Source organism: Penaeus chinensis, chromosome 17, assembly GCF_019202785.1.
Source record: "Penaeus chinensis breed Huanghai No. 1 chromosome 17, ASM1920278v2, whole genome shotgun sequence".
Taxonomy (NCBI): Eukaryota; Metazoa; Arthropoda; class Malacostraca; order Decapoda; family Penaeidae; genus Penaeus; species Penaeus chinensis.
The window spans coordinates 20,987,306-21,004,783 of record NC_061835.1 but is presented as its reverse complement, the minus strand read 5'-3'; the positions used below and the strand labels follow the sequence as shown (position 1 = coordinate 21,004,783).

Sequence of the window (17,478 nt, the reverse complement as noted above, 5' to 3'; positions counted from 1 at the left end):
CGTCTTTCTCCCACGCCCCTCACCCAAGACCTCCTCCCCCTACCCCCCCTCACCCAAGACCTCCTCCCCCTTCCCCCCCTCACCCAAGACCTCCTCCCCCTTCCCCCCCTCACCCAAGACCTCCTCCCCCTTCCCCCCCTCACCCAAGACCTCCTCCCCCACCCCCACCCGTCTTTCTCCCACGCCCCTCACCCCACGAGTTATTGCAACCTCAGCCAACCTAACACTCACTCATTCATACCTTCTTTTTTATGTGCGAGCGAAACGAGGCTGTGAATTGTCGATCGATGACTCGCAAGGTTATAGGCATCTGGCGGACGAGTTACGTAACCTGGGAAAGGAGAAGTGGGGGAAAAAAGGGAATGGTAGGAGAGGGAGGAGGAGGGAGAGGGAGGGCGGTACGTGGTAGAGGAGGAGGGGAAGGGGGAAGGAGAAGGGATACTGCTGTGTCTTGTTGCTAGGGGCCGGGTTGACGGAGGCACGCTCTGGAGCACATAAAGGGCATGTTTTTTTTTTGTGGTTTTGTTTGTGTGGTTATGCCTATGGCTTCTTTGTTTGCGTTTCTAATGTCCTTTTTAAGTCTTGATAAGACCAGTAAAAGGATTTAGGGTATAGGGAAGTTGCTGACGACGCGAACACCGCCTGTAGCCGCTTCTGTTCCCGAACGTGCGCGGCCGTACGCCTCCTCTGCCTTCTCCTTTAATAGAAGGGGGGGGGGGGGGGGGGTAGAACACGTATTTCACATTTGCTCTCGGCGCGTTCTCTCTCATTGTTGGTCATGAGATTACAGGTGGGATCAAGAGGCTTAAGGATGCAGGCCACGGCAGATGAAGTACGCGTTCGATTTCTTGGCCGTAGACTTCCGCTTTGTTCTAATAGAAAGCGTTTGGGTTGCAAGAGAGTGTGTTTGTGTGTGTGTGTGTGCGTGCGCGTGCGCGTGCGCATGCATGCATGTATGAGTTTATTCCTGGCAGGGATCAGGAGCGTTTATTTCGAAAATATTAGTGTATACACGTAGAGTATATCGGAGTATGGGGGGGTGGGGGAGGGGCTGTGTGCACATTTTGTTCTCTCCCTTTCCGCCAGCCTACATTGCACTTGGGTCAGTGAACTCTCGAATAAGCAACATCGTTTGAGAGAAATGGGGTTAGGAAATATTAAATAGAGGATAGAACGAATTACCTACTTGAAATAAGAGTGGGACATGTCGCGTGATGCTCTTACTCGATACCGACTCTCCAACTTGATTAGAAAAAAAAGAAAAAACGATAAATTCATGCAGTTTTTTTTCGGAATCCAGATTACATGTGATATACGTGTACATATTAAGAACTGGAATCCCACTGTGAACCATCATTTACAACTTTATTACAGAGGTTTTGAACAGGCTGGATACTTATAACGTGACGGCCTTGCCAGTCGCCCCTCCTAGTGGGAAATTATCAATCTCGATCGTCCTAGCAGTGATACATTATCAAGGTGTGTCTGTATTTAGGAGTCTTGGAGTAAGGAGGGAAGCTAGTAGTGCCGCAGATTATATTATCTTATCTTATTTGATAAAATATGTGAATTATATCACTTGGTTTTAAGGCTTTCCCTCTTTTTCTAGTATTGAATGATTTTGCATGAAATTCTGTATCTTTGGCATTTTATTGTCAGTATCGTGAATGTGCATCATATCTCTTTTTCTTCTTTTTGCATTATTATTGCACACTGTTAGGTTTCATCACAAAGACCAAAAGATCTTTGTGATCACTTCTCGCGAACTTCGAACGGCTTCCAAGACATGCAATTTACAACATTCGCGTCAACACGAGAAAGGAGACGAGAAAACAATAGAAACACACACACACACACACACACACACACACACACACACACACACACACACACACACACACACACACACACACACACACACACACAAATAAAGCAGAAGCACTATAGGCGCGAGGACCTTCAACTAATCTATCAATCAGACATTGAATGAATTGCGCTCACTGTTATGGATTGACATTTCATGCGATAAGTTTCGGTAACGATTCGGCACCGGCACTCGAACACCATCCAAGTGTGTCTGAATGGTGTCACACGCCCTTCTGACACTATCCTCAGCGTTCGAATAGTGCCACGCCCTTCTGACACCATCCTGTGTCTGAATGGCATCACATGCTTTTCCGACACCACCCTTGTGTGTCGGAATGGTGAACGTGCCCTTCGAAATATTAAGGTGAAAGTGATGACTTGGGTGTTATTCGCGCGTCTGGCACAAGTCTGCGTGCTCAGGGTCAGATTTTTACTTGGTGCTCGCCAAGTTGCCGCGGGCACTTCTTGGCCCCGGCCGACCGCGTGGCACTCCACGATATTTAGCGAGTGTGCTCCGGGTTAGTTCTAGTAGCTTGGCTCTTAATGTGTGGCACCGCTTGGAAGCCTGGCGCCATGTATGAAGCCATATTAAAGATTTCTTTATTGTATTAATTTGTAAAAGAAAAGAAAAAGTTGATATAATATCACTTTTTATTTTTGTATTGAAAGCCATAATGGGTATTCTATGCAAGATGCTTTTGGAGATCTTGCAATCCAACGCGTTAGTTTCGGAGCTGCCGCTGTTGTTGCAAAGCGTCACGTTACGTAACACGAAACCAATATCCCTTATCATTCGGCACGTAACACCGGGAGAGGGTACGCCAACCGGTACCCGTTATGCAAGCCAGGGATAATCGAATGCATAGCAGCTGCTCTTGCTTGGCCGCGTTGCCAGGCACCAAGGGGTCTTGGGACGAACCGCATACATAGAGGTGAGAATAGATTTCCCGAACCATAATGAGCAGATCCTCCTCTTGTGTTGAACGTTTTTCGTAGCACCTGCCTTGTCCTTTCCTCTCAGCGCAGAGCGAGGTTCCCGAATTTCCCCGGTGCCCGAGGGGTGAGGCACTTGTATAATTTTTGAACATGCCTGTGGCACTGTGCCAGTCTCGTGACTTGGTTGGGGTTTGGGGGGAGGGCGTAGTGTAGGGCATGTTGAAGAGAAGGGGGGGGGGGAGATGGATGGGTGCCAGTCTTGTGAAGGGAAAAATATTGGGTAGGGGGTGGGGGGGGTTGCCCATTCTCTCCTCACTCACATTTTTCTACTCACGGCAGGTTCTTTTGATAGTAAATGTCAGACCGTTTTATTAGCAAAATGAGGTCGGAGACATATTTAGACACGCTTATCTTAACACTGCGTCACATGCGAAGTGTTTTCGTTTCTTTTCTTTCATTCTTTTCTTTCTTTCTTTCTTTCTTTCTTTCTTCTGTCTCCCTATTCCACCTCTCCTTTCCTCTATTCTCTTCGCTTCCCTTTTTCCTCTCCCCTCTTCCCCCAGTCCTCTCTCTCCCTCCCTTACCTCCATCCTCCCATCCTCACTCCCTCCCTCCCTCTCCTTCGCTCCCCCCTCCCTCTCCTTCGCTCCCCCCTCCCTCTCCTTCGCTCCCCCCTCCCTCTCCTTCCCTCCCCCTCTCTCCTTCCTCCCCCCTCCCTCTCCTTCCCTCCCCCCTCCCTCTCCTTCCCTCCCTCACTCCCCCTCACTCCCCCTCCCTCTCCTTCACTCCCCCCTCACCCCCCTCACTCCTGCTTGCCTTCGAATCGCGAGCAGTAGCAACCGCAGGAGCACAGGACATTTCGCAACGTACCCCCCAAGATTCGCCGAAGTGATCCCTGGCCATATTCAGTGCGGTTGTCTTGCTAGAAAGCTTAGATGTCCATGCCTGTTTTTCTGGCAAGTCTTGCCGGTTCGTTCGCTCGTTCGTTTGCTCGGACTGCGTTCATTTAGCTCGGTTTTCGTTTGTAGCTTCGAAGCAATTGGTTCTTCGTTTTGTGTGGGGCCTTTGTTTAGTCGTCTGTCTTTTATTTATCTATATATCTGTCTCTGTCGATAATAATATAATATATATATATATATATATATATATATATATATATATACATATTTAGTATGTGTGATGATAATATGGCCAATATCTATATTTATCTGTACTTGTCTACCTCATGTTTCTGTCGATATGTTAATTTTTATTTATAAATACATATCATGCGTGTATTGCATATACATTATGCTAATCAGTATACAATCTCGTAGTAGCAATAGTATCTCCAGATGGTAATTATGTCCATGTTTTCTGCGCTCTTCGTTGTGAGCCTCGAGAAAAATGTCCGCCGGTGAACGGTTTTATAATAATACCCTTTCGGTGCCCAGGGTTTCATAACATACGGTGTGTGCCCGTGGTTGTTTTCGTTTAGGATAGGAAAATATCCGAAAAGAAATGTGATCTTTTTTTTTCTTTTTCTTTTTCTTTTTCTTTTTTTATCTCTCTATTTTTCCTCCTCGCTCTCTGTCCTTCTCCTTCCTCCTCTTCCAGAGAAGTTGAATGTATGGCTGAAGAGATTCCCAGACGCGGCTATTCTCCTCTCCTTTTCTGTCCTCTTTTCTCCTCTTTTCTCTTCTCTCTCCTCTGTAATAGGAAGCATACCTAGAGAGATTCACACACACCCATTCTCTCGCTCTTCCTCACTTCTCCCCCTTTCTTCTTCCCTCTCCCTCCCTCTCTGCTTCCCTCCATCTCCCTCTCTTTCTTCACCCTCCCTCCTTCCCTTCATCTCCCTCTCATTCTCCATGTCTCCCTCCTTCCCTTCATCGCCCCATCCGTATCCCTCTCCCTCTCCCTGGTAGGCTGATTGTATGACTGTCGAGAGTGCCACACGTGAATGCCACTACGAGCCCGTGTTCGCTATAAAGAGGTTTGCTGCCTCTTCTTACCGCACGGTGCCGTAGCAGTTGCCAGGAGTCGCAACATTTGTATCACCCCCCCCCCCCACACACACACACACTCCCCAGGCGTAGGTCTCACGTGAGTTGAGATGGGTGCCCGTAGTTTTTATGAACATCCGTTATACATATTTCTAAAGAATTGAGGTCGTTATTATGAGGGAGTCTGGGTGGTGAATTTTTGTCTTATCGATGGGCAAGTAATGGTCGAGTTCGTTGTATTTTGGTAGCCATCTCTATTCGTATTTCTATCGGTATGTTGATTTCTTTATATGTATACATGTGCGTGTTTTACATATAAGTTATGTTTATCTGTATACAACCTCGTAATAGCAATACTATCTCCAGAGTTTTGTAATATCCATGTTATCTGGCCTTTTCATTGTGATCCTCGGGAAAGATGCCCGTCGATGAACTGTTTATAATAATACATAGTCGGGGCACTGGGTTTCGTAACATACGGTGTGTGCCCGTGTATAGTTTCTATTAGGACTATTAGAATATGAGATGGTACTCTTGTGGGATTTTTTTATTTTTTCATTGTTTATTTTGTTTCTCTCTGTTATCCCTCCCCGCTCTTGTTCCGTCTCCTCCCACCTCTTCTGATGAGTTTGAATGTATGGATGAAGAGGTTCCCAGACGCGACTCTCTTTCCTCTACTTTTTTTCCTCTCCTCTTTTCTCCTCTCTCTCCTCTGTAATAAAGATTTCACCCCCCCCCCCCTGCCCGCACACCATTCGCACACAACCCACACACCACTGAACACATACCCATACATATTCTCTCCCTCTCCCACCCCTCCCCCACCCCCTCCCCCTCTCTCTCCCTCTCCCTCTCCCTCTCCCTCTCCCTCTCCCTCTCCCTCATCTCATCTCCATCCACCCCTCCTTCCCCCTTCTCTTTGAGGGAGTTTGGGTAGTGATTTTTGTCTTGTATATGGGTAATCAGTTGTCGAGTTTGTAACTTTTTAGTAGCTATCCCACCAGCTGATAATGATAACAGATGGACTCCTGCTTCCTTTATCTTATCTAGTAGTTGTCTAATAGAAGGTGATTATTTTTCATGATTATAGGGGTTTTAGAATTCTGTGCAGCATGCAACTTATTTGTTCGTACTCCCCATAAATTTTCCAACAATTTATAAAGTGGCGATATTACTTGTGTAGAAATGTCACGGTCTTTATTTTTATTATTATTGTTTTTATTATTATAATTATCATTGTAATCATCATGATCATCATCATCATCATCATCATCATCATCATCATCATTACCAACATTATCAATACTATTATTATTGGTATTCCATTCATTGCTATTGCCAGCACATATCAGCTGACCTCTTTTTTCTCCTTCCCACAGTTACAACATGATCAAGTCATGGTTCCAGAGTGGCAACAGCAAAGTGCACATCGGCCCCAGCCTCCACATGGTCGCGGCGGCAGAGGCAGGCATCCTGACCCTCGTAATGACTAACCCCATTTGGGTTGTTAAGACCAGGTGAGTGGATGCTCTGAGTAGGTGGAGATTTTGTTTATTTGGTTGGTTGTGTTTATTTTATTTATTGGTAAATTTGGAGAAGTTATATTAGTCTTTGTATTAAGAAAAGATAGATATGTGCATGCGTGTTATATTTTAGATATATCGTATCTCATTTGGCAGAAATAAGGTAAACTTTCAATGCTATGAGTTTTCTCCTTCTTCAATCATTGGCATGATTGTTCCAGCTGATATTTGGAAATTACTAACAAGAGAAAATGTCTTCCAGATTATGTCTGCAATACACTGATGGAACAGGCAAGGTTCTAGCGGAGTCTCATCGGTATAATGGGATGGTCGATGCATTTGTCAAGACCTACAAGTACGAAGGAGTCAGAGGACTATACAAGGTGAGCTTTATATAAGGCTGCATGTGGATAATAATGTTCGTGTTATAATAATTGTGTGTATGTTTCCTATTCATATATATATCCTCCTTTGTATTGAAAGAGGGCATCAGAACGGATTAGGTATTGGTAGTAACATCAGCATAGATCCAAATAGAGCAAATCAAATATAAAAGTATCCATCTTCATTACCAGTCGTTTATTTCCAATGCATTTGTTCTAAGCATTTTTTATGCTCTACAGGGTTTTGTTCCTGGCGTTTTTGGGGTATCACATGGTGCACTGCAGTTTATGGCTTATGAAGAGATGAAGGCGAAGTACAACAGGTATCGCAATCTCCCTATTGATGCAAAACTGGTAAGTTTGATTAGTAATGTTGAAAGTTCAGTGAAATTTATTCACATACAAGCTAATTTCTAGAGATTTTCAGTTTACCTTTATTATTGATTATTAATATTTATCAGCATTATCATCATTTTAGCAAAGTCTGAAATTTTAGGATTATAACTAATTTATACATTTATACAATGACATTGTTTATATTGTTTATATTCATTGAATATTTTCCTTTTTTTCCAGACAACCCTGGAATACCTTGGCTTTGCATCACTCTCCAAACTCTTTGCAGCTGTCACAACTTACCCATACCAAGTTTTGCGTGCCCGCATGCAAGACCAGCATGCCCATTATGACAACTTGCGCCACTGTATCAAAGAAACATGGAGGTACGAAGGAATTACAGGATTCTACAGGGGCATGTCACCATACCTGGTGCACGTGATGCCTAACATTTGTCTGGTATTCCTAATTTATGAAAAAGTGGCTGGGAGTTCATGAGAGTAAATCTTGTGGTGGGGGAGAGAGAAGCTGGGTTTGTATGAATGAACAAAGTGTGAATGTTCAAAGTATATCTCCACTTAAGTATATGATGTTGACCAACTGCAAAGAAATATTGATGTCATATCTATATAAACTTAATATCCTTTGTGATAATCAAAGGTTGTTCTTGTGTCTGTCTTAAGGGGAGGGTTCACTTATCCCCTTTCAGAACTCATTTACTCTGTATTCCATATATTATCATTCATCATAGGAAGATACCTTAGCCATTAGTTTAACTGCCAGACCTCATGACATAGATCATGAAGGTGACAACATTGGATGAAACCTAGAAGCTGAGAGGACATCAAGATGGATTGATGCTTCATCAGAAAATGGTTACTTACATGCTAAATATGATGACTGCAAGAAATTAAAGAAATATTATTAGTTGATATGGAAATCAGATATGGGAAGCATACAGTTCAAGTAGTAGACTTGTAGAAGATTTACCCACAGACAGATAATCTGTCTTGTACTCTGTGTGGTATGGAATTTGTTTGTCCACCAGTGAATTGATAAGCACCACCTAGTAGACAATGATATTTTGAGGAAGGACTATTGTTTCTGTGACTCAAAGTGGACATGTTTTTGTGTAATGATAAAAAGAAAATGTTCATTGAAATACAAAATATCTAGAAATTAATAACAAATACAATACTAGAACAGTGATGAGCTAGTAGTGGATGACTGATGAAGTCACACGCTGATCTATATCTGTGTTTTGCATTGAAAAAGTTTGTTGTACACGTGTGCAAATATCTGTGTATAAACAGATGTGTGTGTGTGTGTATAAACTCAAGGCCACATATAGTTTGACATATTTATTTTAGTTAAAGCAATTGTCATAGGTAAACTGAAGTTAATTTTTACTACCTCATTTGATATTACTGAATATTTGTCATATAATGAAGACATGTAAAAAGAATGTTTGCTTGATTTGATAAAGAGTTTATTTATTTATCTATTATTATTATTATTATATATTTTTTTTTTTTTTTTCTGCACATAAGAATATGAGCAAACTGCAATCCATTCTTTGAGTTATAGATAAAGATTTCATTTATAGATTTATCAGAGGGTTTTGTGTTAATGAAATATATTCAATATAGGACATTACACCTCGGCACATCTCCAAGAGTACTGAACATTTATGTGCCATTATCAGTTGAATTTTAGTATCTATAGGAGATTTTATTAAGAATATCATTGCTGCTGGTGTGTTGTCAGCTTGCTATTCAAAGGATAAGTGTGTTTTTGACAAAGCATTCCGTATTTTGTGTGATGTAAAGCAAACCCTATATTTTATTTATCTCTATTGTGTTTCCTTATTCATCTTTTTGGATTTCAAAGGACGTGAACTGTTTGCATACCAATTTTATTTAGATTGGTTGTCACTAGATTTTTTGATTGGCGATTTGTAACACCTGTAAGTATACCATAAAAAAAACTGATGTGAGACCAGTCTGTGTCCCTGCTTTATGATATTGAGGAGAAGCTCTATAACTAGTGACCTTTGTATATGCATTGGCTGAAGGGCATCCAAAGTTGGTCTAAATCCAAAACATTGAAAGAAATTTTCAACTTTCCTTTGTTGGATGCTGGGGTATCTTATCTAAACTGTGATTAATATCTACATGTGGCATATTTATCTTAATTTTCATTGTGGCAGAATTTGGGCTTTTTCTTCTTTCTTAGTTTTTTCCTTTTTCTCATACATTAGTAGTGAGAGTTCCTTCCCATGGATATGACCTTAACCCCTGGAGGGTAAGACAAAGGATATATTTTTCATACAAACAAGTCAGGTCTGCGTTAGGAGGTTCTGGCTCCCTTCATCACAGATTTCCTTTCCTTTATTATAAGAACAGTTCTAGTCAGTTCTGCACATGTGTTGAGTTTTGCAATACATAAAGCAAAATGTGTTTAAATGTTATTTTATTGTAATAATGAGTTTTTTTTTTTTTTTTTCCAATATTTTTCTTTTCTCTTAAAGCTTTCTTCAATGGCAAAACATAGTGATATTCCAACTCTTACCTACATGCATAGGAATGGGAATTTTGAAAGATCAAATAAGCATTGGGCTGAAAGGGTCTATATTTGCTTATCTTCTTGAGATCCTATGCACAGTATGTAAGCTGGAAGAGACTAATTATTTTGTAGTATAGAATATCATTCATAAGTGATGCCCTTCTGTGTACATTTTGTGGGCATGGACACTCATTAACATCATGTTCACCTGTTTACAATATTATCTCTAGGTTTCATGTTGCATTTTAAAAAAATGCACAAACACTTAAAAGATAAGAATGAAGATGCTGTTTTCATGAGAATGTAATATCAAATATATATTAAGGAAGAAATTGAATTATTTTTGTTAAAAATTGTGATCTATCTTTGAATAATACATCTGTACTGATGTTTTTTTTTTTTTCTTCTTCTTCTTCTTTTTCTTTTTCTTTCTTTCTCTCTTTTTTTTACATTTTGCCCCATTTATTTCCTCTGAGTTAATGGAGTTCTTTGTGGAAAGGAGACAGCTGTGATATTCAGAATCTTTGTTTTTCTTTTATTTTTCATCATAGCTAAATGATAAAAACCCTGTCCAAAAATAGCTGAGAGAATATCCCCAATTTAGCTTGGAACAAACCATAAGAAAATTTGCCTGAAAGTGACAGGGAAATGAAAATGGTGTGATACAGTTTTGGAAAGTTGTGCCTCAAGACCAACAGTTTGATAATGTTAAGATTCAATTTTTTTCATATATATATATAGCTGAATGATACTGTATATATACATACAATATACAATAAATATTACCCCCCCCCCCCTAGTACTTAGCAATGTATCTAATACTGACAGTGTTGATGAGTGATGGGGCAAAGTGTGAATGTTTTGAAGGTTTTCTAACCATATAATTATGAATATTGATATATATCTTTGTTCATATTACTCTTCAACATCTGTGAACATAAGGTAACTGTCACCTGTTTATGGACATGGTAATTTGAAATTATATTGGCTATGAGATTTTATACCTAAATACAAAAAGGTAATTATCTGTATAGTTTTTTTTACCCCTTCGATGACATTCCATGTCTCCTCTTCACAAAGAATTTTATTTTCTTATAAGGTAAGATCTTATCAAAAAGTGTGTTGAGAGAAATGGAAAGTATTCTAGACAGTATCATGCTACTTAACACAAATGATTGAATTGTGATTGTAGGATCTCATTACCGGTCTTGTGCATATGCATTATAATACCCAATTGCAACATTAATTGCTAGAAATGGTTATAAATTCAACTTGGTAAAAAAAAGAAAAAAAGAATTGCCAAACAATTATATTATGAAGTGGAATAGTACATGTTTGTTACCTTGTCGTGTTAATACATTGCTGTTATCAATACACTTTAGTAACAGGGTTATATTTTTTATGCAATGAACCATTGATCAGTTTGTACCTTTTTTTTTTTTCTTTCTTTTTTTCCTTCTCATTTTCTTATTTCCTTTGTATTTCTGTAGTAGTTATTGAACTTTTGGCAAAGGATTCAACTAAAGACATAGTTGTGCATTTACAAATTGTTAAATGTAAAATTGTAGCAAAATGCATCAGAATAATTTGTATTATTTGCCTTGAATTTCAGGAAATTATAATCAATCATATAGTTTCTCTTCATGAGTCAGACACCACAGTATAGTCTGGCCTAGTTATGAAATACTATATTTTTTTTCACATTTGCTATCTTTATTATATTGTATTTTGTAACTTAATTATTGGAGATCTTCAAACTATTTAACTATATTTGCAAAGTCTTTGATCTGAAGTCTCTGTGCACATCTTTTGCTCCTTTATTTCAATGCTTCATTCTCAAGAAAGAGCTTTAACCTTTTCTAAGCTTGGTTAATACTTTTGAAAATAACCCTTTACAAAACAAGGAGAGAGTGTAGAGGACAGTAATCAAAGCAGAACACTGACTCTCAACTCTTTATTTTTTGGTTTGCTGTTACAGGTAACAAAGATTATTTTACATTAAGAATGTTAATGTGCACATCACCTTAGCAATTAAAACTTTACCTAAGAAATTTTGAAGTTAGTTTAGAAATTGCAAATAAGCAGAACACTGACTTGAACATCTTTGCGCTCGGCCACAGTACACTTTGAATACATACACTCTCAGAAATAAAAGAATCATCACAAGTGACACACTTCAAACTGTTTACTCTTGCAATAGTTGCATGCAAGTTGAGGCATTGCTTGTAATTTCATTTTGTAAGACACGACCTGAACACTTACATTCAACCACAAGCCGCGCTGTGCCTTTTTTTTTTTTTTTTTTTTTTTTTTCTTGTGTGTGTGTGTGTGTGAAATGTCTTTGCACATAGATGGCTCTGCTAGTGCTTAGCCCCAAAGGAATGAATTAGTAGACCTTGTGACCTTACCTAATTTCACCTTTTCTTGGCGGTGAAAACGTATATTTTACTAATGTTATAAATATTGATGGTGTTATTTTTATTATAGACCTTATGATTACTATAATGTTATAAACATTAGTAACAGCAAAATAAGATAAAATATTTTCGTAAATCAAGAAAAAGGGTAAACAGGCGAGACAGGCAGTACTCCTAATTGGCTCATTGGTGACTTGGTAAAAGTGAAGCCATTTATGTGTCAAAACGTTAAAGTAAACTCACAGTGGGCATGACATATACGTGCATGCCATGCCCATCGGCATTGGGTTAATATGTATATGATACCTATTTGTAAAAAACAACTTCACTATGCACCAACACACTGTAACAACATGAATACAGACATATATATATATATATATATATATATATATATATATATATATATATAGAATTCAGTAAAGTCAGCTGAAGAAATAGCAAAAAACAGAAGGATAAAATGGGATGTGAAATATCCTTATTTAATTGATAGGCAAGAGGTGATGTCATATCACCTCACAGGGAAAATTTCCAGCTAATGGTACCCTTGTCAAGTTCTGAGTCCATGTCCCAGTTACCTGGATGACATCTCGCACTCCAAATGTGAGCTGAACAGTAACGTGTTATTAAATAAGATACAGAAGCCTTGGGGAAATGGGATTTGTATGATCTGGCTATCTACTAGCTGAAGAGATTGGTGAAAGACAAATTTTTATATAATGAAACTGGTAGAAATATCAAAGTACAATCATTTAATTAACAATACTGAAGAAAAAAAAATCTAGCATGGATTTAAAGACATGAACAGTTATTGTTCTAATTTATGAAATCCTAAGGACTTTACTAAAATAAAGAATAGACAGATAACCTGTAATTCATGAAATAGCTAACAATCTACTAAAACCTCACTAAAGCAATAAAGGGTAAAATAAGTAACTTCTTAGCTGTTAAAAAGAAAATATTTCTCTGATACAATTTTCAGATCAAATATGAAAGCCACCCCAATCCCTTGCTCGTTGTTGCCGTGGGGGCTTAGGATGCCAAGACTGAGGCTCAATGTAGGGCTCACCCCTGCCTTGGACCTTAGCCCTCACCACAACTAACTTTCCATCGTCTTTTCTTCTCCCTCTTTCCTTTTCCTTTTCTTCTTCACTCCCTTCTTCTGCCTTTAGTGCAAGGATTTCAAGCCATTAGGTTTCATGTATTCAGTAGTTTATTGCTAAACACTTAAGATGAGAAAATATCATTGACCTTAAGAGAAAATATGATTTTTTGCACAAATGTATTAATGCTTGATGATGATGCTAATAACCTTGGCAGTGGATGGGGCAGTAAATAATCGGTCAATTCAAATTCTGATGAATATTAGTAATGAATCTAAATTATTTATTATAAAAATTAAGTAAATAATTTTATGAGTTCGAAGAATTTTGAAAATTACTAGATTCTAAAGGTATGGAAATAAAAGCTACTTAAAAAAGACATTCCTGAACATATCTGCATACTATTTAGGAAGAGGTAGTTATAAGTACAAGTTGAATGTTTTAAAGAGAGTGACAATTTCAACGTTGGCCTATAAATTTGAACTAATGGGAGAAAAAAAAAGAACTGGTTAAGTAGGAGTTCTATTTCCAAGAATATATATATATATATATATATATATATATATATATATATATATGTATGTATACATACATACATACATATATATATATATATATATATACATACACACAAACAAACATACACATGTATAAGAAATACAATTATATAAGTTCACATTTTAATGGCATCTTAAAATAACACTTAACATCACATACCTAAGTATAATAATGAATGACTTAGAAGCTGAATGTATTCTTAATTAATTACCAGTAAAATAAAACTTGAATTTATTTTCAGACAAAATGGTGTTCGTGGTTACTACAAAGGCCTTTTACCAAACATCTTGAGAGTAGTTCCTGCAACAGCCCTGACGTTTGTTGTTTATGAACACACGTCACACTTCTTGTTGGATTTGCGGAAACCAGAAGAACCACAGCAGGAAGAGAAGAATTAAGATATATCTTTAATGCTCAGGAAGATTACCCTTATTTTCATTTTATTTTTTATTAATTTTTTTTTTTTCTTCCTCTTCTTTCAATTTGTTTATAAGATACTGCCTGAGAATCCTGAGTTCAGCTCAGATGAATGTTCAATAGATTTTCAAGTCATACATACTTTGGAGTATACTTCTATCTATATGATATCAGTGTTGTAAAGAGAAGTATGGATTCAAAGAAAATTATAGTGAGAATTAAAGGAAATCAAAATATTGTATTATATATAGCTATCACCATTTGCTGGGCACGTGGCTATCAATGCACTAGTCTTCCACATTACCAGCTTATAAGCTATCTTCTCGTACACTACTTTTTAATGAATTGCTTTGTAATGTCATGTAGTAGATGTCTCATTAAAGAAATATTTTGCATGATCTTATAAGCTTCAATTAAAATGAGATACAGAGCTATCATATATAATGGATTCTCGTACCCTTTTACACAGGTAGTGAAGGTAATGTTCAAAGGAACCTCATTTATGCATTTGTTTTAGTTGCTGTGATGTTCATGTTAGTATTAAGTCTTGCCTTACTTAATGTGTGAAGGGGGTTGATGGGAAAGAATGGGTTAACCAAACCATTTATATGTGTTGGAATATGTGATTGCCTTAATTTGTATAACATTGAAAAAGTTGCTTATCAGCATAAAATTGTTTCTGGGTACACTATTTCAAAGTCAGACAAACTGAAGACCTCTTTTTCTCTCTTTTATGTAGACTGTAATATTCAGTCTGAGATTTGTTGAGTGGGTTCTTCATTGACAGTATTTATAAACAAAAACTGAAAAATTAAATGCATTATCAAGATTAGGTGGTACAAATACATTGTTGTGATTATGATGTAATGAAATCTACTTAGATTGCTGACTATGTTCTTAACACAGATGTATGCTGATGAGCTGTTATCCAATTATTACCATCTATAACCTGAAGGCTGTTATCTTGTATGATATGCAGTTGTTTGGTTTTCTATACAGGCAGCAAACAGAGGTTGGAAATTTTACTTAGATATAGATGAAATGTATTTGCTCATTCCAGAATTTAAATAGAATTTCAGTCTTAGTCTTTAATTACAGGTCTACCTAACTACAGTCTTTGATTCCTGACACAAGGGATAAGATTCATTGGCAGGTTAACAGCAAAATGCATTTTTGTTTTTATACACAAATATTTACTCTTAATTATTTCTTTTTTTTCTTTTTTTTCATTCTTATTTTTGAGATAGATTAGAATGATCAGATCTTTTTTTTTTTTTTTTTTTTTTAGGTTTTCTATTTTGCTAAATCTGCCTGAATCACAACAAAGCGTTCATGTTATTTCAGTTCCTGGTTATAAGAAATTGATAAAAAAATTGTTACTCATGTCCAGATGCCCTTGTGATAAGAAAAATTTGCATCCCTTGTTAACTATCTAGTCAGTCAATTACTTGCATAGATAGAAAGTTAATTTGTATGTATATATGTTGAAGAAATGTAAGAAAGATAATGTTGTATTATTTCCCCTTGTTTCAAAATGAACTGCTTATTTCATTAGGCAAAGTGTGTGAAGGTTAGATTTTCTATGAAGTTATATGTGATTCTGGTGAGTATTTCATAAGAAGTTCAAAAAAGTACTTTATGACAGACATATTTTTTGTGGCTCTTCAAAGCAAAGGAGTTAACAGTGAGAAAAATAAGTTTGTTAACTTTATTCATTACAATAAATACAACCATAATAAGTTAGAGATATTAACATTCATGAGTTATAAAATAAATTACCAATATAATTTCATTACAGAAGTATAAATATATAAAATTACAGAGACCAAATTAATACATTTCCTATATAACAGCAAAAAATACAGTATCACTGAACATTTATTCCTGTGAATCTATTACTTCGAATATGAATACGTAGGAGTGTGGGAGGATGACCATCTAGGTGTTTAGGTATATTTGGGGGTGTGGTTGGTGACGTGTGTATTTTTATTTTTTTTTCTATTGTACAGATTCATTTATATCCGATAGAATATTGTCCACTAAAAGAAAATGATTCACAGTAGAATTCAGGTACTGTTAAGAGATTTGAACTCGTTATCGATGAATGATATTATCTAATCAAGCCTGCATAGGCTAGTAGCAAACATCGTTGAGCAATGAATGTGATAATATCAATTTTGGGAATATCTGGGGAATTAATTACAGTGCATAAGACCTTATAGAATTGGTGAATCTTAGCCTGCAATGGTTTGTGATGACCAGGAACTTCCTTAAGAGGAATAATAAGTGGAAACCCATACACAGGCTCAGTTTCATATGCAGTCTTCTCTGGGGCAGAAATTTGGTATGAAGCACCTTGTGATTTTAAAGAAGGCAGACTGTTCTTTGTTAATGGAGGACCCTGAGGGGCAAGAGGCTTAATTCCAGAAGATGCCGTTCCAGTTTTATTTCTTCGCACAGTGTTTGCATTCTCAGGGGTATTTTCTTGTTTGAGAACCTGTGACAGGGAGAATCCCGGTACAGTTTCTGAGCTTTTATAAGCCTGGTGAGATTCATTTGACTCTTGAATCTTATCAGGGAGTGTGACATTTTGGAATTTATTTTTATCTTCATCAGTCAAAGATGCATTTAACAGTGATATATTATTCATATTTCCTGCTTCCAATAGCAAGGCTATTGAATTATCTTCAGTACTATTATATTCTCTCTGAATTTCTAGTTTTACAGTTTGTACATTTGTAAATGTTCTTTCTTTATTATCTATATCTGCATAAACTGCATCTCTCTTTACAATCTTCATGTATTTCTCAGAATCATCAGTGTTTGTCCATTTTTCCAATTCTTGAGCACTGTCTTGCAGAAATTCCTTTGTCATATTTCTGTTCTGGGTATTACCATCTCCCTTATCTGAATTTTTTGAAAGTTGAGTCATCAATATCTTTAGCATGTTTAGCTGATTATGTAAAGTATCATGTTTTAAATGCTGAATTAAGTTTGCTGGTATTGCATTATCTGTAATGTATTCAATTTCTTTAATTGAAATGTTTAATAAAGCATCTTCATTGTTATTCATGTACTTCTTTAGATCAGCTAACACAGCTTGTGAGTTACCATTTAGCTGTTGCAAAAGAGAAATGTAGAGACGCTTTTCATTTTTTGTTAATTTGTTAATATTATCACCCTTTTCAAAGATGGAAAAGGCATGAATAAATTCTGTAGCATTTTCTGGAGTTAAAACCAGATAATCAACATCTCTCCTACGCCTTTTGCCTAAAAGTCCAGCGCCAACGATTGGTGTAAAAATAGGTATAGCAAGAGCTGTTGTTGTTCCGGCAGCAATTAACCCAGCCAGGAAGAAAGCACATACCTTGCTTTTCAGACAGTCCTCA

The 17,478-nt window shown here is 37.2% G+C and overlaps 1 protein-coding gene across 2 annotated transcripts in view; it reads left to right on the top strand.

The window, feature by feature from the left end:
- Positions 1 to 15,596, top strand: part of LOC125034297 (mitochondrial folate transporter/carrier-like) — a 45,319-nt gene extending 29,723 nt beyond the window's left edge. The window contains exons 3-8 of one of the 2 annotated variants that reach the window (XR_007115659.1): positions 6,167 to 6,304; positions 6,573 to 6,693; positions 6,934 to 7,047; positions 7,270 to 7,415; positions 13,914 to 14,127; positions 14,188 to 15,596. Coding sequence is in view for 1 of the 2 variants with exons in the window: in XM_047626060.1 (XP_047482016.1) it covers positions 6,167 to 6,304; positions 6,573 to 6,693; positions 6,934 to 7,047; positions 7,270 to 7,415; positions 13,914 to 14,070 (676 nt within the window). In the remaining variant the exon portion in view is untranslated. Of the gene's footprint in view, positions 1 to 6,166; positions 6,305 to 6,572; positions 6,694 to 6,933; positions 7,048 to 7,269; positions 7,416 to 13,913 lie in introns of both variants that reach the window. The other variant, XM_047626060.1, reaches the window with a different exon arrangement.
- Positions 15,597 to 17,478: the final 1,882 nt, after the last annotated feature.